General features: G+C 42.1%; 1 protein-coding gene across 2 annotated transcripts; it reads right to left on the bottom strand.

Annotated features, from left to right (window-relative positions):
• Positions 1-608: 608 nt before the first annotated feature.
• Positions 609-25,945, bottom strand: Tmem9b (TMEM9 domain family member B). 2 transcript variants are annotated; one of them, XM_006978575.4, is made up of 5 exons: positions 25,696-25,945; positions 23,083-23,174; positions 9,680-9,788; positions 7,295-7,429; positions 609-1,767 (listed from the first exon to the last, which is right to left on the bottom strand). In XM_006978575.4, exons 3-5 carry the CDS (start codon positions 9,761-9,763, stop codon positions 1,612-1,614), a joined length of 375 nt encoding a protein of 124 aa, XP_006978637.1. In that variant the 5' UTR covers positions 9,764-9,788; positions 23,083-23,174; positions 25,696-25,945; the 3' UTR covers positions 609-1,611. The 2 variants fall into 2 exon arrangements, with proteins under 2 accessions (XP_006978637.1, XP_006978636.1); XM_006978574.4 differs by lacking the exon at positions 25,696-25,945 and adding an exon at positions 25,166-25,383.
• Between the last annotated feature and the right edge of the window lie 233 nt (positions 25,946-26,178).

The following is a 26,178-nucleotide window of genomic DNA, read 5'->3' on the forward strand; positions in this document are numbered from 1 at the left end:
GGTAGCTGGCCTGCTTACACTACTGCATACAGCTTTTCTATCTGGGTCCTGGGGGTTCGAGTTCAAGATGGGCTTGTGTGGCAAGTGTTTATACTCGCTGAGCCATCTCCCCAGCCCCTGAGTTTTTATTTCTCATCCTTATGAATTTAATGTAACAATGTTAATATGAATTTAATGTATCTGTAAATCTGTAATTTTGCCAAGATCTTCACAGAATCAGCACTCCTTTATGAATTGTTATGTAAATGCATGTTTTTCATATATACATGTACATATGTACGTATGCATGTATGGGTCTCATCACACAGTCCAGGATGACTGTATTCCAAGCAACCCTCTTGCCTCAGCCTCCTGAGTGCTAGGATTATAGGCATGCACTACCATGCCTGGCTTATGAATTTCAAGCCTCTCACCTCATCTGACTACTTGTGTACCCAGGAATACATCATCTTTCTCTCTGCACCCATACACCTGTAATAAAAGTCAGTATTTTAGGATTCAGTTGCATAACATGTTTTCAAACAACAGGGTACCAAAGGTCTCTGTATCACCATGGTTATCACATAGCACAAGAAGAAGGAGAGAAGGCTGGACAGCGGACACACTGATAGGGGTTTTGAAAATTATTTTATTGTTACATTCCAAAGAGGATGTAGGAAGAAAAAAGCCAGTTATCCAATAACTGTTAGACTTCTCAGAGAGAGGCAATCTGAACTCCAGTCCCAGTTCAAAGCTGCCCACATTAGTTCAAATAGCTGCCTCTCAGCATAACGGGAAATGCTGACCAGTATGTGTATGCCATTCATCCAGGGAGGCTTGGGCTTAAGAGAAAATGTCTTATTCTAAATGTTCAAGTCCTTAGAGATACTAGAAGAAGATGAGGAAGACCACACACACGGAGACTGTGTTTAGTTATTAGAGTAAACTAGCAAACAGCCAGTTTGTTCTAGGATGTGTTGCATCAGACATCACAGCGCACAAATGAAACAAGTCTGCATTTCGTGAAGAGTCGCCAGGCATTTTAGATCCAACTTACCAAGAAATGCAGCCACAGGCCAACCAGAATCTTAAGTAATGTAGTCAGTGCAAGAGTCATGTGGGGAGGCCAGCAGGCAAGAGCTGGCTCCACTGGAAATACTGGCGAGTGGAAGAGAAGGTCTGGTGTATTTACAAGTCTGTCTAGTAAAGAGGCCTGAGAGAAGCTGTGTCAAGCACTCCAAGGCCTCCCTTCCTTCTCCCACCACAGAAAAACAGAAGGAAAAACACCTGGAAATTATCTTGAAACCCAAGTTAGAACTGTGTAGTGAGAAAGAGAGCTTGTTCCAGGCACAGGACTTCAAGATAACTCACAGGCAGCTTAATTTTATTAGTAAAAGTCACAAGTAGGAAAAGGTTTACTGGCTGACTTGGAACTGTGTGCTTTAAAAATGTCTCTATTAATACATTAACAAGAAAAAATACTAAGCATGTGGGTCTGCTTCCAACTTTGAGTCTTCCTCCATCCGGCAAGGATGTGTAAAAACAACAGGGCATTAAAACCCAAAGACACCCAGTCAATTCTTCCCAGTCGTCTGCCGTGGTTTTTCTAGTCATCTTGATTCCGATTCCCAGTTAGCTGAGGACAACATGTCGGTCGAAGACAGACTTTCGCTGCTCCTGAACCTGAAGCTTCCAGCGCTGCTGTGCATACTCCACCTTGTTTAGAACATTGGCTCTGCTGCGAGAGCGGGCCAGCACGTCATGGGCATTTGCAAAAGGCTGGTGATCCTGAAAGTCAAGGTGGAAACTGTCAGAGATGGCGGGAGCTGCATAAAACACGCGCAGAACAAACAGCCTGTGAGCCAGACCAGGGACAGAGGCTTCTGCCCTTCAACTATTAGAAGCAGGACAAACTCAGCTACAGAAGCATATTCCAGAGACAGGAGCAATAAAGGGTACGTGAGAAACACATCCTTAGGTCACCATTTTCAAAGGCATTTTCTTTAAGAAGCAGTCACCAAGTCAATGATAGTGGTCATTTTTGTTAAAGAGAAGTCTTTCCTGGTTAGTGGGAGAATAACGTCTATTTTCTTGGGCCAGTGAGATGGCTCAGCAGGCAAAGGCACTTGCCACCAAGCCTGACCTAGTTTGATCCTGGGGCCCACATGTTGGAAAGAACTGACTCCTTCAAGTTGTCCTCTGAGCTCCACATATCCTGAGGCATGCATGTGCCCACACTCCCACCCCTGTTCCCTAAATAAACAAACTAATTATTTTAATACAATTAAAATTTTTAAAGGGACTAGAGATATAGTTTAGCAATTAAGAATGCTTGCTGCTCCTCCAGAGGACCTGTAAGGCAGCTCACAATTGCCTATAACTCCAGCTCCAAGAGATCTGACGCCCTTTTCTGGCCTCCCAGGATACCTGCAAAAATGTGCACACACAGCCATATGAAAAATTTTAAAACCTTAAAAAATTTAGTCATTTTCTTGTGCCTTCTTTCCCTTAAGATATGGTCTGACCACGTCACCCAGGCTAGCCTGGAACACTACATTGTCCAGACTGACCTCAAACTAGTGGTCCTCCAACTGCCCACTCCCAAGACTAGAACTTCAGGCATACACCACCTATACCTCGATTAAGAAAGTCTGTTTTCAGGGCTGGAGAAATGACTCAGAGGTTAGGAGCACTGGTTGCTCTTCTAAAGGACCTAGGTTCAATTCCCAGCACCCATATGGCAGTTCAGAACTGTCTATAGCTCCAGTTCCAGGGGATCTGGCATCCTCACACAGACATACATGCAGGTAAAACCCTGATGTACATAAAAGATAAATCTTGAAAAAATAAAAATAATAACAAAAAAAGCCTTCAAAAGCTATGACTTGTAGGTCCCTTTAAAAAAAAAAAAAAAAGAAAGCTTGCTTTCACATTCCTATCTCCATGTAGATATTAATGTAGGACTTTCCTCTGTATTGGTCAAAACTTAATAGCTCATTTGTGGCAGAGGCGAGCTCTGTCTTTCCATTTCCCAACTCCCATTATATCAGAACTGACATGTCCACCTAGAGCGGCTAGAGCAGCCAGGAGCTCTCAGGGCCATATCTTGGCTGGTCTTAATGTCTCTCTAGGCCTTCAGCATGCATGATGGACTGTTTTCCAAAACTTTCTCGTTTTCTCTCTTCCGGCTCTGCAGTGAGACAGAGCTCATGTGTTTTAGTGTCTTTTCTTATCATGGAGAGTGAGGGCTGGCTTACTTCAGCATGTCTAAACAACAAAAACTTACATCTTTCATTGCAGAGAACTCCACAGCTTCAATGTTAATTGCTATCTTAGGAAAGAGGCTAATGAAGGTTACCCTAGTTTGTGTACAAAGCCAGATTCTCCTGTCAAAATAAACTGATTCAACTGGATGTTTGTAGTCATTACACAGAAAACCACCCCACTAATCTACCTATGGATGAGATGTCAACACAGCTGCCCACATGACAAACAGCTTCAATTGTAATTTACTGTTTTTTATTTTGCTTTTTCCTTCAGTTTTTCCTCAACCCCATGTCAGCAAAGTTTCTAGATGTTCCAACACAGGCCAAGCCTCTTAAATTAGGTTTGCTGACAGGAGAGAAGCAACACTATTCTGCTGCACGTAGGCAGCTGGCAGGAGTGGGCATGGCATGGCAAGCTATGCACAACCACCTGACTGTATTACAACTGCCACTGCCGGGGTCTTACCCGCTTGTGTCTCTACAGCAAGGCGTTTCTACTATGTTTACATTCCCGAGCATTTTCTAGAGATGTATTTATTTGTTACATGTGGGTGTTTTTCCAGCATATATGTCTGTGCACCATGTTCATACCTAGTGACCATTTAGGGCAGAAAAGGGCGTCAGATCCCCTGAGTCTGGAGTTAAAGATGGTCGGGAGCCACCATGTGCGTACTGGGAATAGAACCCATGTCCTCTGCAAGGGCAGCCAGTGCTCTTCAGCGTTGAGCCATCTCCCCAGCCCCTTACTTCTTTAATTTTTAAAATATCTATTTGTTCTTGTGTTTGGGTGTCAAAGGAGAACTTTGCAGGGTCTGTTTTCTCTCTGCATCGGTAGCTGAGTTCCAGGGACGGACTCAGGCTGTCGGCTTGCTCAGCTTGCTCCTGTAGTAAGCTCCTTTCCCCGCTGAGCCATCTTTCCAGACCTCAAAGCAGCTTTTTGTTTTACCTTTTAAAGATTTACTGTGTTTCGAATTATGTGCATGTGTGTAGGTGTGTACACACGAGTGCAGGTGTCCACAGAGGCCAGAAGAGGGTGTCAGATCCCCTAGAGCTGGAGTCACAATTGTGAGCCACTGGACATGGGTACTGGGAACTGAACTTGGGTCCTCTGCAAGAGCAGTGTTCTTAACTGCCAAGCCACCTCAAAGGCTTTCTATAAGGCATCCTTGTCTTCTTTATCAAAATGTCCTCCACTTTTGTTTAGCTTAGGTGGTATCTTTTGCAAATCTCTTATTTAACTCCACAAATGAAAACAATAAAGACAATGCTATCAAGTCTAAGATGTTCCCCAGACACAGAAAGAAAGGTAAAGAAAGAGGACGGTTAACTGGGCATGGTGATGTACACCCCAGTGCTTGGAGGGCTGCTGCAGGCTTGAGGCCAGCCTGGTGTATACAGCAAGTTCTAGGTCAGTCAGGGTTACAAGTAAGACCCTGTTGAGAGGCAGAGAGAGATTGAGGTGGGAGGTAAGAGGGAGAAAGAGAGGAAAAACATAAAAAAAAGAAAGCAAACAGCTAAAGTTGTAGCAATGCTTGGTTTCCAATAGGGAAATAAACTGGCCCAAGGTCACTTAACAAATTAGCATACAGAGACACCAACACTCTGTGTGCCTAACCTTAAGTTGGTGTCATAGCCTCCCAACACACCAAACTGTTTCGGGAAGATTACTATGGGAAAATGGTGCATCAGTGATTTTGTATATAAAATATTATTACCATTGGTTTATTTGGACATAAACAACACTAGCAAGAAGGAAGTACTTTATCAGAGACCCTCTCAGTTACACAGTCCTGTCACCTACTCCTCAAGGTAGGGGAAGAGAAAATCCTAAGGAACAAACTCAAATGACTAAACAAACCAGTTAATCCTTTTGGTCTGCAATCCACCTCCAGAACAAGATTAGACTAGCTGCTCACAGACACAGGGAGAATGCAAATAGAGATTTCCACTTTCATGTGTTTGTTCTTTTTACACCTGATAAAATTACAATGAACACAAAGCATGCTTTAGTGGAATGTTTAGATAATAGTGATGATGTGTCCCGGATATATGATACAACAAATACTACCATTGTTTGAAGTGAACCTCTTGACTAATTGTAATAACTTTTATCTGCCTTAAAACAGAATAAAAAATTGGGGAAAAATTTAAATGCCTTAAAATTAACCTTTAAAAAGTACATACTGAAGAGCTCCCATGTTAGCTAAGCAGTTCATACAAACTGAAATTTAACTTCTATTTGTACAGTTAAACTCACAGCTTTGTTTGGAAAACCTTTCTCTGTCTAGAATCAGTTTGACAAATATCAGAGTCAGCTGCGACTCTTTGTGACAATGTTCTCCAATGGTCAGCATGTAGGAAGAATTAATCACCCATGAGCAAAGTGGTTACTAAGCACATGAGCCTATCAATCAGTGTCACCCTCCATGTTTACATCTACACATTTTTGCACCAGTTTACATTCTGCATGTTTTACACTAACATTGCCTGAGTCGGCAGCAGGTAATTAATGCTCAAAGATACATGTAAAGTCCGCATAAACTCCTGTGCTAGGAATGGAAACACTGTGAGGCCTTCGATAGATACTTTGTCAGTAGTTCTCAACTGGTAGTGATTCTGTCCCTGCCAGGTTTCTTGAAGGCAAGGTTTCTTCACAACAAAGGATAATTTAACTCTAGTATCTACAGAGTCAAGGCTGAGAATGTATAAATAGAAAACATTTGAGACTCTACTGCTTCTTACATTCTCTCTGGCATTAATCTTACTGTCTGCTTTATGTGTGTATTATGTTTAAGATTTATTATTTTTAATTATGTGTATGTATGTGCACGTGCCTGCAGAGACTGGAGGCCAAAGGCATTAGAGCCCCCTGGAGCTGGAATTGCAGGTAGTTGTGAGCAGTTTGGCATGGGAGCTGGGAATGAAACCCAGATCATCTGCAAGAGCAATATATGCTCTTAACCACTAAGCTCTCTCTCTCTCACTAAGCTCTCTCTCTCTCTCTCCCTCCCTCCCTCCCTCCCTCCCTCCCCCTGGCCCTTTAGTTTTTTTGTTTTAATTTATTTTGAATTTGACACAGGTTCTTAAGTAGCCTAGGCTGTCACTGAACTTACTATGTAATCAAGAATGATCTTTAACTCCTAATCATACTGTCCCTACCTCCTAAATCTTGGGATCACAGGTATGCACCACTACACCCAGACTATCTGTGCCTGTTTTTGTTTTTAAATTTTTACATATTTTATTATATCAGATCCCCAGACTTACCTTTCTCTCAGCCTACCAATCTACTCCTGGAATTATTTATTCTTAGTTAAAATGTTTGTTTGGTATATATGATGTGTATGTGCATGCATTTGTGTGTGGTAGTGCAGACCCACGGGCATGCCGAGGCATGTGTGTGGAGGTCAGATAACAACTTGAGGTGTCCATTTTGTTTGAGGCAGGGTCCTTCCTTTGTTGTTCACTGCTGCATACACCAGGCTAGTGGCCCATGAGTTTGAGGATTCTCCTTCTCTGCCTCCCATCTTGTTGTAGGAACACTGGGTTTACAGACATGTGCTACTGCACCCAGCTTTACATGGGTTCTGAGATTTAAACTTGGGACTTTCTGCTTGCACACCAAGTCCTTTATCTACTGAGCCATCTCCCCAAGCCTCCCCTTAGAATTCTTTAAACCTATCTAGGTGTTTTAGTAAGCTAGGTGTGGAGCAGTATGCCTGTAGATACCTGTAATCCTTGAAAGGCTGGGCAGGGGGTGCTAGGTGCTCTGCCTAGTGGGCTGCATGTATGGCTTGCTGGAACAACTTCTTCATAGAGAGATACACACTAAAGTTAGAACTCATTTCAGCACCTCAGTGAGGACCTGCACTTCCATGAAAACATCTGAATATGGCCATCTCCACTCATCCCAGATGAGGCAGAGACTGGCAGTGAGCACCTCAGTGAGGACCTGCACTTCCATGAAAACATCTGCCTATGGCCATCTCCACTCATCCCAGATGAGGCAGAGACTGGCAGTGAGCAGCTCCTGCAGTGCCAGAACTTACCCCAACGTCATCATCACTCTGCAGCAGCTGTGAGTGTCCAAAGAGGCGCCTCTTCAGGATTGGCTCAACTAAGGTAAGGTACACCATGTACAGAAGTAGAAGGCCCAAAATAGAGAGATAAATTATAATGGTAACCTAAAGGAAAATGAAAAGTAGTTATCCTCTGTTCAGGCTGAGAACTCAGTTTGTTTGGTTACAGTGAAGACAGACAAACTACTCAGCGCACAGGATTTCTGTACCAGCCAGAGTCCAACAGGAGAGGCAAACTAATCCACCGAAGCAGGAAAGGAAGGAACAAAGCTTCGCCTTTGGATCTTTTTGCGGGTCCCCACTGACTGCTCATCATTCCCCAGCGTGGCCTGCACAGCTGTTTTCTTTCTTCAGCTGAACACGGCAGCTGACATTCAGCGGTATCACTGCCAGAGCAACCAAAGGCGTCCTAGCTGAAACTGTGACTCAGGTGGATTTCAACAGACCACTCCTTGAGGTAAGTGGAGTTACAAAAAACACTTGTTAGGATAGTGATTTTTTTCAGGATATTAATTCACGTGCTGCCAAGGGCACAGCATACACTCAGCTGGCTATAATAACACAGAAAACACCAACAGCTGGCCAAGGCATGGAGAGGAGGAACCCTCACACACTGCTGGCAAAATGGTGCAACCACTTTGGAAAACTGTCTGGCCATCTCTTAGACAAACATAAACTTACCACTCTGAGGAATTTTTCCAAGAGAAAAACAAACATATATCTATACAAAGACACTCATGACAGTATTATTCATAATATACATATGGAGATAATCTAAATATTCATGAACTGAAAAACAGTCATATAATGGAATACTATTTAGTAATAACATGAAGTCCTGGTGCATACCACAAGTTAAACAAAACAAAAAGTCACAGAGGACCACATATAACTTTACTTACATGAAATATTAAGATGTATGTGTACAGGTAGAAAGTTAAATAGTGACCATTTGGGATCAGGGACAGAAATGTTTTAAAAACTGAAGTTTAAGATGTTGTTTTAATCTACTAAATTATCTACATAAAAGTGAGAGAATTTTAGGATATAAATTATACACTTAAAAGGTCTGTTAAAAAGCATATGGGCTAGGCCTGCAGTTCAGTGGTTAAACATTGCCCTGTTAGGTATGAGGACCTGGGCTCCACAAAAAGAGGTGGGTTGGAGAGATGACCCAGCAGTTAGCACTGGCTGTTTCTGGAGGACCTAGGTTCAGTTCTCAGCACCCACATGGAGACTCATAACTGTCTGTAACTCCAATTCCTGAGGTCTGATGCCCTCTTCTGACCTCCACGAGCACCAGGCATGCAAGTGGTACATAGACATGCAGTCAAAACATCCATACATATAAATAATAATAAAATAATAATACTTTAGGGGGCTTGAGAGGTGGCTCAGGAGTTTAGAGCATTTGTTGCTCTTTACAGAGGACCCAGGCTCAATTCCCAGCACCCAAATGGTGGCTGATAACCATCCATAACTCCAGTGCCAGAGGATCTGATGCCTTCTTCTGACCTCTGCAGGCATAGGCATGTACATGTACATGCACATGTACATGGTGCATAGACACACATGTAAGCAAAACACTCCTATGCATAAAGTAAAATCAGTAAATCTTTTTAAAAATTGGTGGAAAGAGGAAGGGCAGGGAGAGAAAAGAGCAGAACATGACAAACCCAAGGCATGATGAGATTTCCCTACAGGGCTGGGTCCTGCTGAAATGCTTGTGACTGATGCCCTGCATTCACTATGAGGCCTTTTTCGTTTTTCTTTTCTTTCCTTTCCAAGATAGGGTCTTTCTACACATTACTGTCTATCCTGAAACTCACAGAAATCTGCCTGCTTCTGCCTCCTGAGTTATGAGGCCTCTTTTTTTTTTTTTTTTTTTTTTAAAGGAAAGGAACGGGAAGCACAATCTTAAGACAAACAAACCTGAGAACAACCACCTGTCACCATAATCAAGTAATTGAGTTCATTAGTGACCTAACAGTGGTGAGTTGTCCACACTCCATTTCAGGACCTGAAGACCTGGTTACATGTTTACAATAGTGACCAAATGCATAATTCAGTCAAGGGTTGTGAGGCAGGGGCAAGAGGACTTGATAATGTTGTCTCACTGGCCATTAGCATACACGATCCAGAGAGAAACTACGATATCTTTCCAGAATATGCTAATTATTTACAGCACATTTTAGAGCCATTTCACTTGTCTGTTTAACATATCCTAACTGATCCGGAAAGCAAGAGCAGGTCCATTATTACTTTCAGGAAAGTTCAAATGTTTCTGTCTTTTCTGGAGAGCATGTGCGAGTGTTTGTGCATGCATGTGTGCATGTGACTATATTTCTATTTCACCTTGATTGTGACAGAGCTTCTTTCTTCATATTTGCATTCACAGCGTAGACAGTATGCTTCTACATCAGGCCCCCGCACAGGCATGGGCTCCACAACATGAAGGCAATCACTGAAAAAACAAGGGCAAAAGACTGCAGAAGGCTGGCTTCATATTTTCCTGTCTCTGATCAAAACTTCTCCTGAAACTCAGAATGTTCATTGAGCTTACCCAAAGAAATAATATAAGAAATGAATAATTAATAAATCAAAGTAAAATAATTTCCTCTCTATTAGCATTTTGGTAAGATTAAACAGTGTAAGAAGCCAAAAGACAATGGCTGTCTATGTCCAAGTTGCTATTACTAACAGTTTCAGATGCCCTAGAAATTCCCAAACTGTATATAAAAAAAACTATTTGCCAAAACAAGTCATATTTAGACTTGCCCAGTTACCAAGCAAAACTCCTTTAAATGCTTTAAAGTGACATAAGGCATTATTTAAATACTATCTCTTGTGAATTAATCACATTTTAAATTTTCATTTGTGTGTGAGAAGAAGCGTGGTGTACACACATGTGTGTGCAGGTACACACATCAGAGGCCAGAGGGGAGTATCCAATATCACTCTTCACCTTGTTCCCCGGAGACAAGGTCTCTCTCTGAAACTGCAGCTAGGCTGGCAGCCACAAGCCCCAGTGGTCCCCCCCCCCCCCCCCGCCTTTGCTTCCTACATCTCTGGGGTGACAGACACACAGGGCCAGACCTGGCTTTTTTATGTGGGTGCTGGAGATTCCAACTCAGGTCATCATACACAGCAAGCACTCTTACCCACTAGGCCATCTTCCCTATCCCAATTAACATCATCATCATCGTCGTCGTCGTCGTTATATATTATTATTATTTTGGCTTTTCAAGACAAGGTTTTTCTGTGTATCTTTGGCTGTCTTGGAACTCATTCTGTAGACCAGGTTGGTCTCAAGCTCTGTCTGCCTCTGCTTCCCAAGTGCTGGGATTAAAGGTGTATGCTCCCAATTAACATTATTTTTAATTGCCACAATATAGCATATGAATGGCTTATTAAATTTAATAGAAGAGCAAATTATGAAATGCTGAAAGGTGGACCCCTAAAGCGACAGTTAGAAATAATTACATTCTTGGGCTAGCCATGCTGGCACATGTTTTTAATCCCAGCACTTGGGAGGCAGAGACAGGCAGATCCCAGGCCAGCCTGGTCTACAGAGCTAGTTCTGGGACATGCAGGGGCTGGAGAGAGGCTCAGCAGTTAAAAGCACTTCATGTTCTTACAGAAGACCTGGGTTTGGTTCCCAGCCTTGCTATCAGGCAGCTCACAACCACCTATTACTCCAGTTTCAGAAGATCTGATGACCTTTGACCTCCAAGGGCACCTGCACGTATAAACCCATTTTATATACATATAAATTAAAATTAAATTTTAAAGTATTTTTAAATGAAAAATGAAGTATACAAAAAATAAGATAGAGATATCTTATTTTTAAAAAATGCTACCAAAAATATCTTTTCTAGGAATCTGTCATTTTCTAAGAATCTGTCATGAATGATTACTTTCCATTTTGCAACCGTGTATGTGAGGTGTGTGCTCATGCTTGAGCAGTCTCGCCAGCCCTTGCTTCCACTTTGGTGTGTCTTCATTAGTCATCTCTGACTGCCTCGAGAATGCTATGACAGCATCTTATTTTAACCAAGCCACCCCTCTTGGGGGCACTCGGTGTTCTGAGATGATTCCTTCTTTGACCTACCAAAATGTACCTTTGAATGTTCTGTTGCTCTGAACTATACCATTGGAAACAAAGCTCAAAATGGTATAAGTAATAAAAACTTCAGGTATCGACAACAAGTAATTTAATTTGAACAAAAGCTGGACACGGTGGCATATACCTATAATCCCAACACTTGGAAGGCAGAGGCAGGATGATTCAGAGTTCCAGGCAGGCCTGGGTTATATATCGAGACCCCGCTTCAAAAAAGGCAGGCAGGAAGGAAGGAAGGAAGGAAGGAAGGAAGGAAGGAAGGAAGGAAGGAAGGAAGGCAGGCAGGCAGGAAGGCAGGAAGGCAGGAAGGAAGGCAGGCAGGCAAAAGGAGAGAAAGAGAGGGAGGGAGGGAGAAGGAAGGGCTGTGCAGGGCTGAAGCAGCAGGAAGGCTATGTCTGACTAACCCATAATAAACAGAGCTAGCCCCAAGATGTGGCTCAGCCACTCTCAGCAACTAGGAAACACCGCCACCTAGTGCTCAAAGGAAGAATCAGCTTTGACTGCGATCCCAAAGACAAGCCAGGGCACTACTTTTAGCTTTCCTTGTTTTAAACCAACTATCCCAAGTCAATAAAGAATTAAAGTCAACAACTGGACAAAACAAAAGGCCCAGGGAACAAAAGGTTAAAGTGTATTTAGGGACTCACAGATACCCAGATCCTCAGGGAGCCATAGCATCCTGGTAGACCATAACTTGCCTGTCTTTCCAAACAAGTTAGAAATTTGCACTATCAATAGGAACATACATGAGCAAAAGACGTACAAGTAAGGGAAAGTAGAAGAGATGGGAAAAAATCCTATTAGGTCTTGTTTTCAATGATTTTCTTTTTTTAATTTATTTATTTTTATTTCAGGTCCATTGCTGTTTTGCCTGCATGTATGCCTGTGTGAGGGTGTTGTATCCCTAGAACTGGAGTTACAGACAGCTGTGAGCTTCCATGTGGGTGCTGGGAATTGAACCCAGGTCCTCTGGAAGAGCAGCCAGTGCTCTTAAGCGCTGAACCATCTCTCCAGCTCCTCAACTATTTATTCAAAGCTCCTTATTTTAATTTATAGCCAGGGATGAAGACATGGCCCTGTATCATCATAGAATAATAAAAAGTTAACAACAAAAATTAGTATTAAACACTTAAAAAGTGAGTTCAGTTGCTACTCCACTAATACACATCACATCTGTTACTGATAAGAAAACAAACTGATTATACACATGTTCAACAGCTTTGGGAAAATTATAGAAGTAACTTAAAGATGTATTTGAGTACTGGGAATACTGTCCGGTGGGGGAATGTTTGCCCAGAACTTACAAGGTCTTGGATATTATCTCCAATACAAAAAGAATTTGAGCTTGCATGTATCATATAAAATAACCTGCTGGTACAACGACTTTAAAAATATACCCCAATCATTAGCCCGGCATGGTGGCACATGCCTTTAATCCCAGCATTCAGGAGGCAGATCTCTATGAGTTTGAGACCAGTTTGGTCTACAAATCAAGTTCCAAGACAGCCAGGGCTGTTACACACACACCAAAAAAAAAACAAAAACAAAAAAAAAACAAAAAAAAACAAACCTGTGTGGTGGTAATCTAATTGTATTGAAATATTATTTTGATTTGTACTGAAATATTAATTTGATTGTATGTTAATAAATAAAGTTGTCTGGGGGTCAGAGCTATTAGAGCCATAGCAAGAGTGTGGCGGTGGTGGCACACGCCTTTAATCCCATAAGATCTCTGTGTGTTCAGGGATACAGCCAGCATTGGAGACATATGCCTTTAAGACCTAGGGGGCTGTACATTCAGACAGTGACGAGGCAGTCATGTGTTTGGGTTTACAACCAATGAGAAGGCAGAACAACATACTTTAAAAATACGAACCGACAGGAAGTAGGTCTCTTTTCGCGAAGCTGGGACAGCAGGAGGAAGGGTGAGATTTTAGCTCTGAGCTCTGACCTCTCGGCTTTCTCTTTTACATTGTTTCTGTGTTTTTTATTTAATAAGACGGTTGGTTACATCTACATCTGGCGCCCAACGTGACAAGAATCCATTAAAAACTGCTTGGCTTGGCGGCAGGTCCGCTTTCCCGCAAGGGCGGCAGGCGGCCCGCGGCAGCGGCGGCGGCAGCGGCGGCACAAGGCGGCCGGCGGCGATCGGCTTCTTAGTCCGAGCTGCTGGCGTCCTAGTCCGGGTAGCAACTTCTAGCCCGGGCCTAGGTCTGTGAGCAGCTTGCCTAAAGCCGGTGCTACAAACAACTCAGACCTGCCCTGCCGAACAGGGCCCTGCCTGTAAACGCACGTGGTCGGAGCTTAAGGAAGCCAGACCCAAGCCTTGACTCGGCACAAGAGGGAACACGTGGCTGCATTTAAGCTTTAGCCGGCTACGCTTTCTTGTGCGTTCTCTCTTTCCTCTCTCTCTCTCTCTCTCTCTCTCTCTCTCTCTCTCTCTCTCTCTCTCTGGATTTACACCTGGGACACTAGGTGGCTGCTTTGAAAATCCCCTCGGATTTCTACTGTTCTACGCAGATTTGGTAAGTCATAATATATCAGATATTTTAAAGGAAACTATCTAAAAGAGAATTTTTTTCCACATTAAAAAACAAATGGGTTTTATGTGTACATTGGAAGAAAATTGGTTTTTGTTCGAAATTTTAGGCAGTCTGGCAATGGAACAACTATATAATATTAGTATTGGTGGAATTATGCACCTCATCACTATAATAATCCACATTTTAATATTTAAAAAGATAGTCAATTTAAGTGCCAGGATAACAGCGTTAGAAGAACTTGTTAAACCTGTAAAAATTCAGACAGAAGAAATTAACAGTGAAGTTGTTTCAAGTCGGGATCATAAGGTTGCAGAAAGAAAGCCTGTTTTCACACAGTCACCCTTAATTTATCCTGTAACAGTACAGCAGATGCCTGATCAAATGGCTACACAAAATACTTGGGCTCCAATTGAAATGTTGGATTTAAAAAGGTTTAAGGAGGCAATAGTATCTTATGGCATGCATTCCCCATATGTAAAGCAAATGTTAAACACTTGGTCAACATATAATAGGATAGTACCACAGGACTGGCGGGACCTCGCACAAGGTGTTCTGGAACCCAGCCAGAGACTTCAATTTCTGACTTGGTTTAAGGAGGAGGCTAAAAACATAGAAAAACAATGGAGGGATAAAGGAGTACAAGTTTGCCAGGATCAGCTTATGGGCGAAGGCCAATATGCTTCAGCACAAGCACAATGTTTATATGATGTCCAAACCCTAATTTTATGTCGAACGGCAGCCTTGAATGCATGGGACAAAGTTGAGGAACCAGGAAAAAAATCTGAGTCATTTACAAAGGTGAAGCAAGGCCCAAAAGAGTCTTTTACAGATTTTTTACAAAGACTGGCTTCAGCAGTAAAGAGAACGGTCTCGGATTCAGAAGCTGGTAAGGCAATAATTGAATCTTTGGCCTTTGAGAATGCGAATGCAGCATGCAAAAGAATAATCAGGCCATTAAGGGCAAGATCTGCACCTATGGAAGATTGGATTAGAGAAACAATTAATGTTGAAGCTGATGAGCATGATGATACATGGGTAGGAGAAGTAATTTCAAAAGGTTTGAGGAGTGTTAGATGTTTTGGATGTGGAAAGCAAGGACATTTGAAAAGGGACTGTAGACAGGTCATTTCCAGAAACAATGTTTCTTCAAGGAACAATGGCAACAGAATGCCCCTTCCTTCTGGAGTATGCAGAAGGTGTGGTAAGGGAAAACACTGGACCAACGAATGTAGATCAACAAAGGACAGACAGGGTAATCCTTTGCCTCAGTCTTCGGGAAACTCCCAGAGGGGCCTCAGGCAGGCCCCCAGTGCAAATCCAGTTCAAACCTTCCCGGCAGCCATAGAGGAAATGCCTGCTCTGGAGAGCGATTAAATAACCAAATGCCTATTGGAATAAATCATGCTGGTCAGAATGATGAAACAGAGAGAATAGAAAATTCAGGAGAAAACATAAAGAAAATTTTTTGGCAAACTTCTATTAATGAACAAAGACCAAAATTAACGATAAAAATAAATGGTGTTTTGTTGTCTGGTCTGGTAGACACAGGTGCGGACGTTACCATAATTGCACCAGAATTTTGGCATCCAACTTGGCCTCTTCAGGAGGTAAACGTTCAACTGTTAGGAATTGGGACATTATCTCAGGTGAAACAGAGTGCAAGATGGCTCGAATGTATAGGTCCAGAAGGACAGAGAGGAAAATTAAAACCATATGTGGCTAACATAACTATGAACCTGTGGGGTCGAGACTTGTTGCAACAATGGAATACTCAGATTAACATCCCTCCAATCTCAGAAACAAATCATAAACTAGCACATGTTACTGAGAGAAATATTAGAAGATATTGTTCTAATGAGTGGTCACCAGCCATCCATATTATACAAGAACAGGGCACAATAACTGATGATCTTCCAAAGACACCAACAGCTCTACCTTTAAAATGGTTAACAGACAAGCCTGTATGGGTCCAGCAATGGCCTTTAACAACAGAGAAACTCCAGGCTTTAGAAGAGCTGGTAGAAGAACAGTTAAATGCTCAGCATATTGAAGAATCAACCAGCCCTTGGAATTCTCCTGTATTTGTTATTAAAAAGAAATCTGGTAAATGGAGAATGGTAACAGACCTTAGGGCAATTAACAAAGTAATTCAGCCAATGGGTTCTCTACAATCTGGGATGCCTTTGCCTACTCTGTTACCAAAAGGATGGCCTCTCATAGTTATTGATTTAAAAGACTGTTTCTTTTCAATACCCTTACAAGAAAAAGACAGAGAAAGATTTGCTTTTACAGTGCCTACTTATAATAATTCTCAACCGGTTAAAAGATTTCAATGGAGGGTCCTCCCACAGGGAATGTTGAATAGCCCAACTCTGTGCCAATATTTTGTACAACAGCCATTGGAAGTGATACGTAAAAAATTTCCTAAATCTATAATTTATCATTATATGGACGATATTTTACTAGCTGACTCAAATGCAGATACTTTAGAAATAATGTTTGAAGAAGTAAAGAAAATTTTGCCTCGCTGGGGATTACAAATTGCTCCTGAAAAGATACAAAGAGGAGATTCTATTAATTATTTAGGATATAAAATAGAGCTACAAAAAATTAGACCCCAAAAGGTGCAAATTCGGAGAGATAGACTACAGACTCTTAATGACTTTCAAAGATTATTTGGAGATATTTCTCATCTACGAACTATTGTTGGGGTAAAAAATGATGAACTGACTAATTTGTTCAAAACCTTAGAAGGTGACAAGGACTTAAATAGTCCAAGAGAATTATCACCTGAAGCTGAGAAAGAATTAGCCTTGGTAGAAAAGAAAGTGCATGAAGGACACGTGAATCGTATTGATCCAAAGCTGGATTGCATTTTGGTTATCTTACCTTCTAGGCGTTCTCCTACTGGAATATTAATGCAGAGGGAAGATATTATATTGGAATGGATATTTTTACCAAATAAACCAAATAAAAAATTAAAAACTTATGTGGAAAAAATCTCTGACTTGATTTACAAAGGAAAAATGAGACTTCGTCAATTAGCAGGCATAGACCCAGCAGAAATTGTCGTACCATTAACTAAGGAGGACATTGAAAAATTATGGACAGAAAGTGAACCTTGGCAAAGAGCTTGCAGTAATTTTTTGGGAGAAATTAACAGCAAATATCCCAAAAGCAATAGAATTGATCTTATAAAGAGAGCTGATTGGATCTTGCCTCGAATTGTACGGCAAAAACCCATATCTGGAGTTCGTACATTTTATACAGATGCCAACAAAGAAGGAAAGGCAGGTTACAAATCAGAAAATTTAAGTAAAGTGGTTCAAAGTCCGTATAATTCAGTTCAAAAATCAGAATTGTATGCTATTCTGTTGGTATTAATGGATTTTTCAGAACCTCTCAACATAGTAACTGACTCTCAGTATGCTGAAAGAGTGGTGTTACATATTGAGACTGCAGAATTTATCCCTGATGCTTCAGAATTAACTTCACTATTTATTCAATTACAAGATACAATCAGGAAAAGGAATCATCCTTTATATATAACTCACATTCGATCCCATACTGGTCTGCCAGGCCCTCTAGCACAAGGCAATGATGAGATTGATAAATTATTGATAGGAAATGTGCTGGAGGCCTCAGAATTTCATAAAAAACATCACGTCAATAGTAAAGGTTTAAAAAAGGATTTTTCCATAACCTGGCAACAAGCCAAAGAAATAGTAAAGAAATGTCCTACTTGTTCCTTCTACAATCAAACGCCATTACCAGCAGGATGTAACCCAAAGGGTACTCAGAGAAATGAAATCTGGCAGATGGACGTGTTTCACTTTGCAGAATTTGGAAAATTGAAATATGTACACCACACTATCGATACTTATTCAGGATTTCAATGGGCAACTGCTTTGAGTTCTGAAAAAGCTGATTCTGTAATCACTCATTTGCTAGAAGTTATGGCCATCATGGGTATACCTGCACAAATCAAAACTGACAATGCTCCATCATATGTCTCTGTTAAAATGAAACAGTTTTTTGCTTATTACAATATAAAGCATATTACAGGCATACCACATAATCCTACAGGTCAAGCAGTTATAGAAAGATCAAACAGAACTCTAAAGGATATGCTAAATAAACAGAAATGGGTAACAAAAACCCCCAGAAATAGACTGCATAATGCTCTTCTAACTTTGAATTTTCTGAATGCCAATGAGAAAGGAACAACAGCTGCAGAGAGACATTGGATAATAGAAAAAACTACAGAATTAAATCAGCCTATATACTTTAAGGATGTGCTGACCTCAGAATGGAAACCAGGGTATGTATTACATTGGGGACGTGGTTTTGCTTTTGTTTCTACAGGAGAAGATAAGCTGTGGGTACCATCAAAATTGATAAAGGTTCGATTTGAACAAGAGAGACCTCTTAATTAGAGGAGGTGATAGTTCATCAACCAGCATGAGCATCCAATTTAAACTAACTTGTATCAATAAAACATGCCTTTTCATTTCATCAGATAATAACTTGCCAAAAAGGAACATCCCCAAAATTAGTCTTGGGGAAAAGTTTTTGTTTTTGTCTTTTAGGAGAATGAAGGTTAAGGAATCTGAAGAACACTGGACAAATGAGACAACTGAAGAAAAGGGACAAATCATCTATCCCAAGAAACAGAGTGAAACGGTGTATGGGTATATATTATCTAAAAAAAAAAAAAAAAAAAAAAAAAAAAAAAAAAAAAAAAAAAATTTTATGTCTTCCTAAATGTTTGTTTCTGCTTTTCTCTAAAGATTTAACACTATTGGTCTTCTAACAGTCCCAGTTCAATTAAAATTTAAAGCTGACTTTGGAGTTGGAGAATGGCTCTCTCCTTCTTTAAAATCAAGCATGTTGTTAAAAGGAAAATGCAAACTCCCTGTATCATGCCAGAATAAGAGCCATCTTCTGCTATGGTACAGGACAAAAGCAAAATTAATTAAGGGACTATTCTATTACTAATCTCAACTCTTTGATTCTATTCTGATTCTTTAAACTTTTCTCAAAGTATAAATTTTATATCAAAATTTACAAGATTAATATATATATATATACATTTTAAACTTTGTTAAGATATGAATGGTCACATAGAGTACTAACTAATTCTAGAAAAAAGGCTAGCTGCATATATATGTTTTTGTGTTCGAGTCTCTTATCAGTTTTCTGCAGGAAATCACGGCCAGGCCTAATATCAACTGAAGTCTCCAGAAAGAAGATGGGGCCCCACAACAACAACAATTCCACGTGGACAATAATAATATCATTAAGCTGACAAACATCATCCACAGATCAGCTTTGAACTACAAGGTGCTCAGAGCAATTTTGAGATGACTAGCTGAGATGATCCAGTCTCAAAGACTACTTGAATAAGGACTTGAGATAAACCCTGAACTTTGGCATTATACACAGACTGGATAGTGAAGGATATAGTTACCTCTCTTAGAATTTGACAATTAACCTAAAATTTTTCTTTCAGGATAAAGAAAACTTCGCCCATACCCAGCAGGAAGCAATTTTAAGAATACGACGCCCACATTCCCAAAGAGGTGGTGTGGGGCAGGTGGTTTTTTGGTCTTTTTAATGGGTTCTGGGTCTGGGATAATTTTCAGTATTTAGGGGGGTTGGTTACAAGTTATTGTCAATGGTTAGGAAAAAGGCTAAGCAAAGGAGATTAGATTTAAGGTTCTTGTTTAAAAAAAAAAAAAAAGAAAGAAAGAAAGAAAGAAAGAAAGAAGGAAAGAAAGAAAGAAAGAAAGAAAAAAAAAAAGAAAGAAAAGAGAAAGACAATTACTAGTTTTAAATACTTTACATTGGATTGAATTGTTTTATATTGTACACAAATTTGAAACTGATATTGTTAGAAAATGCTATATGTATATTTCTAATTGTATTGATTCCATCCATTTAACAATGTAATGCAAATTTCTGATCCTTGAATGTTATTATTATCAACTATTAGGATATAAAGAAATGAAAGCTAGTAGTTAGACATTATCATAGAACTTGTAGTCATATTGGATATGTTTTAAAAATTGAGCAGAGATGTTTTAGACAGGTCATCTTCAAACCCTTCAGAGATCTACAGAATATGGCATTTAAAATGTTTTAATAACTTAGAAAATTTTTCTTTTTTGAGACATGTCGGCTCCTGGCAGTACCAATCTACTTTAGAGAAAATATGGGCATTGAAGAAACTGCATATGGAGTCAACTTTCATTCTGGCAAAAGTTAGCCATTGGACAACAAAGTATCCTCGAATCAACAGGACAAAATGGACAGACAGATCACGAAACAAAGGACTACTGATTCTTGCCAAAACAAGTGTGGTTATGGCTTTATCAAAAGGCATCTTCTGAGGCCAGGACAATATGGCCCCATCCCTGAAGTGGCCTTCGCATCCGGAAAAGGTACGGTGCCCTTTTCTTCGAAGGCAGCTTAACAGGCAGAGGGCCGATGGATTCTGTTGTACAATGGAACAGCAGCTGAAAGCTCATGCCTCTCAAAAGTAGACTGGCATTTAATAGAGGGATGTGGAGAAGAAGGGGATGCTGAGATGAAGCCATATATACACAGCCAAGAAGAATGGACAGCTGAATTAAAAAACTGTCAACAATTTCCAGAATTTAAAATCCTGAATCATGACAGGACACTAGTGGAATTCAGGTGTTTCTGGTACGTGGACTGCTCTCACCCAATGTGAGGTTGAACTGTTGACCTTGTGTACATCCTACTTCACAAATGAGTCTGTCAGATACACTAAGCCTATAGGCTGAAGATGATGCCCCAACACTGCGGAGAAACCTCAGGTGACTGCCCAGGCAGCTGGCTGTTTCTGTCAACTCACAAAATTTTTTTGGAAGTTGCTTGCATGCACTTCCTGTTTTTATTTTTGTTAGCTAATATTATTCCCTTCTTGGGTCTCTGAGGGAGTTGAAAATTAGTTAGTTATGGTTGAAGATTAGTTAGTTATAGTTGAAAATTAATTAGGATAGAAAGTACATTAGATACATCTTGGAATTATCAAAATAGGATAGATAATGGAATTATTTTCTCTGATTCGTCAAATACCTGTTTAGGTATTTATTACTTGTATATATTGTATATAGTTATTGTACTTTTGTATATAGTTTTTCTTTTGTTAGTCATAACCTTTTGCTTTTTTTCTTTTTATTAAAATAGAAAAGGGGAAATGTGGTGGTAATCTAATTGTATTGAAATATTATTTTGATTTGTACTGAAATATTAATTTGATTGTATGTTAATAAATAAAGTTGTCTGGGGGTCAGAGCTATTAGAGCCATAGCAAGAGTGTGGCGGTGGTGGCACACGCCTTTAATCCCATAAGATCTCTGTGTGTTCAGGGATACAGCCAGCATTGGAGACATATGCCTTTAAGACCTAGGGGGCTGTACATTCAGACAGTGACGAGGCAGTCATGTGTTTGGGTTTACAACCAATGAGAAGGCAGAACAACATACTTTAAAAATACGAACCGACAGGAAGTAGGTCTCTTTTCGCGAAGCTGGGACAGCAGGAGGAAGGGTGAGATTTTAGCTCTGAGCTCTGACCTCTCGGCTTTCTCTTTTACATTGTTTCTGTGTTTTTTATTTAATAAGACGGTTGGTTACATCTACAAACCTGTCTCCAAAAATAACAACAACAAAATAATAACAACCAAAAACCAACCCCAATCACTTTGTAACATAGAGATCTCCTTTAGGAGATCTCTTAAGTGGAACACAGACCTTCACAGGATCACAAGAACACACTAAACAGACTAAACCTAAATGCGTATTGTGGGAAGAATAAACAATTGCACCAGAGAAACTAAGTGTGCTCAAAGTCAAACAGGACAAACGTGACAGAACACATTTAATCTTGCTTTCAGATTGCTGCTCACCACAGAGCTGTGAAATCAGGCACATGCCGAAGCACCCATTATTTGGTGCTACTCCCCGCCAATTTCCACTGTGGTGTGACATCACAGTCCCACTGGGGGAAGGACATCTGTCCTGCTGTATAACCTGCCCGCTTCTTGTTTCAGGCACGTAAGAAAAATCTGTCATTTTTTTAAGGTCCACTGGGATAAACTGAGAAAGCTGTTGGTAGTCAACTAGTTAATCAGGATCCCAGTCATAGGCTTGCCTGGCTGCCTAAGGGCTGAACGATCACAGTCTCAACGTTCTCCGAACCCACTGACACATACCAAAGGAGAAATTCTGACACACATACTTCATTCTCATTCATGCCCGACTCTCTGAAACTTTTAAATATAGTCTCCAATATTTCACAATATATCATCAAAACTTAAAAACCGTAGCCTGGGAAGTAGAGGCAAGATGAGCAAGAGCCTGAAGCCAGCCTGCTGTCGAAACAAGTGCCAGGTTGAGCTGGACTACATAGTAATATCCCGTCTCAAAACAAAAAACAAAAGCAAATTCCAAACCAAAACAACCCCCCACTCCCAGAAAAAAAAAACTGTATGAATTGTAAAAATTATAAGCCAGGAGCTGGAGAGAGGGCTTGGTTAAGTTAAGTTAAGAGTGCTAGCTACTATTGCAGAGGACTCCAGCTCGGGTCCCAGCACCCAAGTTGGTCATCTTACAAGCACCTGTAACACTAGCTCCGGGAATTCAATATCCCCTTCTGGTCTCCACAGACACTCACACATGTATGCATGAACACATACAAAAAATTTTAAAGTGCTTAAAAATTATACATCAGATAAAGAAGGCTCAACTTATCTTTCACTGAGAAGTAAGAGATCCCTGACCAAAGTTTAAGAGGGCACAAGAGACCTTGGTAGTTTAGGCACAATAAACTCAGTCCCATCTCCATATGAAACCTCCCAGCCTAGAGCTTTCTGTTTGGGCTACAGTATTCCTTTAGATTCATATCATGCACTCAGGACTCTTGGAGTCTCATTTTTTCCAGATAGAGAATTTAACACTTTTGCTAAAAAAAACTAAATGAGACATTGTATGAATATTCTGAGTTAACTGTTAAGAACCACAGAAAGAAATGTGACAGGTGATTTCTTGACCCATAATACTTACCAATCTTTCTGAGATATGTTCTTATTATAAATATGTCCAGGATTCTCTTTATAGGGAGGGCAGATACATTTACACCTCACATCTTCAAAATTCTGTAATGAAAATGAAAGCATCATAACTTGGTTATATTAGTATCAATAATTAAAAAAATCTGGACACATCCACTTTGCTGAGTATCTTGTCAGGTGTTCTAAAACCATCATAAAGATTTAGTTTTGAGAGACACAAGTTCCTAAAGCCCACAAGTCCTGACCTGTGATTTATTAGGCCCGCTTATGAACCCATGACAATCAAGTTGTGTCATCATCTCCTGCCACCAGAAAGACACGTCATTGACAGATAGTGGGGCCTACCAAGAGAAATGCTGGCATGAGAGGACTGGGGAGAATCCAATTCAAAATTATTCATAAGCAAGTCCCAATTCTAGGTTGGGGTGGATGCAGCTCAGAGCTAAAGCATGTGCAGCATGCATAAGGCCAATTCAACCTGCAATGCAACAAAAAAAAAAAAAAACGTGGGGGAAGCCAGAATCCTTCTAATTTCATTTTCTCTAACTTTTTTTCCTTTGGGGAGAAAGGCACCGAGCATGGCTAAAAGGACTACATTGGCTACAGACAGGATGAAGACCCAGAGGCACTCAGCCAGTGCTAGGAGGGCAGTGAAAGGGGAAGCAGCTTGAATCCTGCTGAATCTTGCTAACCTCCGTCCCCCCAGGAAACAGGGAGGACAACTCCTAGCAAAACGAGTTTCACCAAGCAGAGGAAGCAGCCATTAAATGCTAGAAAGATCCAAGAGATGCTTCCTCAGCAAAGGGCTGTCTATTTGAGATGGCAGTGGCTCATTAGTCCCCAGAGAGACATGTCCACTGCTCCTATGTACAGAGCAATGTCTGGCAGAGCTGTTGACAGCTCCTAAATGTATTCAGCAACCACTGTGCCAGACCCGGTGTTCAGTGAGGGCGACTCAGAGAAGCAGGAGTGGCTCCTGTTTACTGGAACAAATCCTATCAAGGGGAGATAGACAAATACATGTATTACGTATATCATGACACACTACATAAAATGGTGATGTATGACATCCATGCAGAGTGTGCCAACAGTATTTCAAAAGTTGGGAGACTTTCTGCTGTCCCTATTTCTGATAACATCAGAAAAATAGAAAAAAAAAAAACTGACCAAAACCACTTGCCTTCCTGTAACCTGTCTTTCCCAGCCCTTTATAATATTTAAAGATGTTATAAACCTCTTCTTTTAAAAATGCAGTATCACTATTTCCCCACCACACGGTGAATTCTTTCTATTTTGCCCCATGATGAGTTAGCTCATTGGGAAGAGAGCATGTTTTCTTGATTCAGGGCAGCTCTGGGGCACCAGATAACGACATGAGGCGACCAGAACGGTTAAGAAACACCATGGGGGGAAGGATATAATCTCCCTCTCTTCTAGGCCTGTTCTTCCCTTACCTTATCAGAAGAGGGGGGTGTAGGGGTGTAGGGGTGTGTGTGTGTGTGTGTGTGTGTGTGTGTGTGTGTGTGTGTGTGTGTGTGTGATTTCGTTCCTGGAGGGGGGCTGAGAGTATCAAGCTGGTGAGATGATTCTGTAGGTCCTCCTGGGGAGGGGTGGTTGCCACAAGAGGCGAGCCCCCACCATGGCAAGGAAATCTGTTCATGGATGAGTTGAGAGGAGCTAGTCCTTAGTAGGGAAGACTTCGGGGAGATGAGGGTTTCCCATCATTTGGGTTGGGGCCTGAGGTCTGGTGAAGGGCGGGAGTGGGCTGCCGGAGTTTAGGGGTGGAAAGTTCAAAGCTCCCAGGTCTGGAAAGCTCGTCAAGTTCCGGGTGTGGGCTGTCGGGGCTGGGAAGGGACGTGTCAGGAGGTGGAGGAGTTGCAGACCCGGCTCCGGGCACTGGTCAGGGGCTGAGGTTTAAGAAGCTCTGGGAAGGGCCGGCCTGGGCTGTGAAGCAGGGGATCTGGCTGTGGGATTGGGAGAACCTGGGAGTGGGGAGCTAGTGGGCAGCCCCAGTTTCAGCCAGGCCAGAGGCAGGGGCGGAGCTCCTGTCAGGAGCCGGGCGGGGCGGGACTCACCTTGGCGGCGCCTGTCAGCTGCGCGAACAGCAGCACGGACAGCGCCAGGCAGGACAGGCTGAGCCCGGAGCCCAGGCGCAGCAGACCTCCGTACCATAGGCTTGCCATCGCGGGAGCCAGCCGCCCCAGCGAGCCCCGAGCCCCGCGCCCGGCTCGGGATCCGGCTCGGGATCCTCCGCCCGCACTTCCGCCTGGGCCTGCGCGTCACCGTCCGCGCCGGGTCAGCTGTGAGAAAGCCTCCGCCCCGGAAACGGTTCCGGGTGCGCCGGGCCTGCCGCGGCCGCTGCCACGGGGCTGCGCTACGGTCTGGGGGCTGCCCCGGCCAGGGCTGCCGAGTCCTGCGGCTCCAGGGAGCAGGCCACGCGGGCCGAGTCCTGCAGGCCCGGCGAGCCCCATCCCCGGGAGCTGCCGAGGCCGAGAGGGTGCTGGGCGCGGAGACCTGGCCGGGAGTGGCCCGGCGTCCCGAGCTCCGAAGCCCACCCGGCGGAGGGGGGTCGGAGCTCACCCAGTCCCTGGACTTTGGTACTAACCTGCGCTCTGCGCCTCCCGGATTCAGCTCCCTGCCGGGCTCCCAACGGTCGCTGTGGGCTGCCCACGTGGGTGTGGCTTCCACTAGGGGCTGGCCGCCTTGGTGCAGCTTGGGGTTGGAAAGTGGGCCAAGACGGTGGAGCTGGGCTGGCTCAAGTCAGGCTTCCCTAGATGTGGACCGCCCCGGCAGCATCCCCCGCCCAGGACTGCTGGAGGTGGAGAATCCATCTGGTCGCTACGCTCCTGTGAGGCAATGCCTATTTAAACCCCCTCAGTTCGGGGAGCGCTGACCATACTCTCCGAGTTGTGTTCTGCTGATACTTGAGGAGCACCTTGGAGAGGACGCAGTGCCTCATCACAACCTTTAGGGATTTACTGGAATGCCATCAGGGAAATCATTCCCCTTCAATAAGAGGGGACTGGATTCTATGAATTTCAAAATCTATTCCCAAGATACCCATTAAAAAAATAAATAAATGGGCCAG

This window comes from Peromyscus maniculatus, chromosome 1, assembly GCF_049852395.1.
Source record: "Peromyscus maniculatus bairdii isolate BWxNUB_F1_BW_parent chromosome 1, HU_Pman_BW_mat_3.1, whole genome shotgun sequence".
Lineage (NCBI taxonomy): Eukaryota > Metazoa > Chordata > Mammalia > Rodentia > Cricetidae > Peromyscus > Peromyscus maniculatus.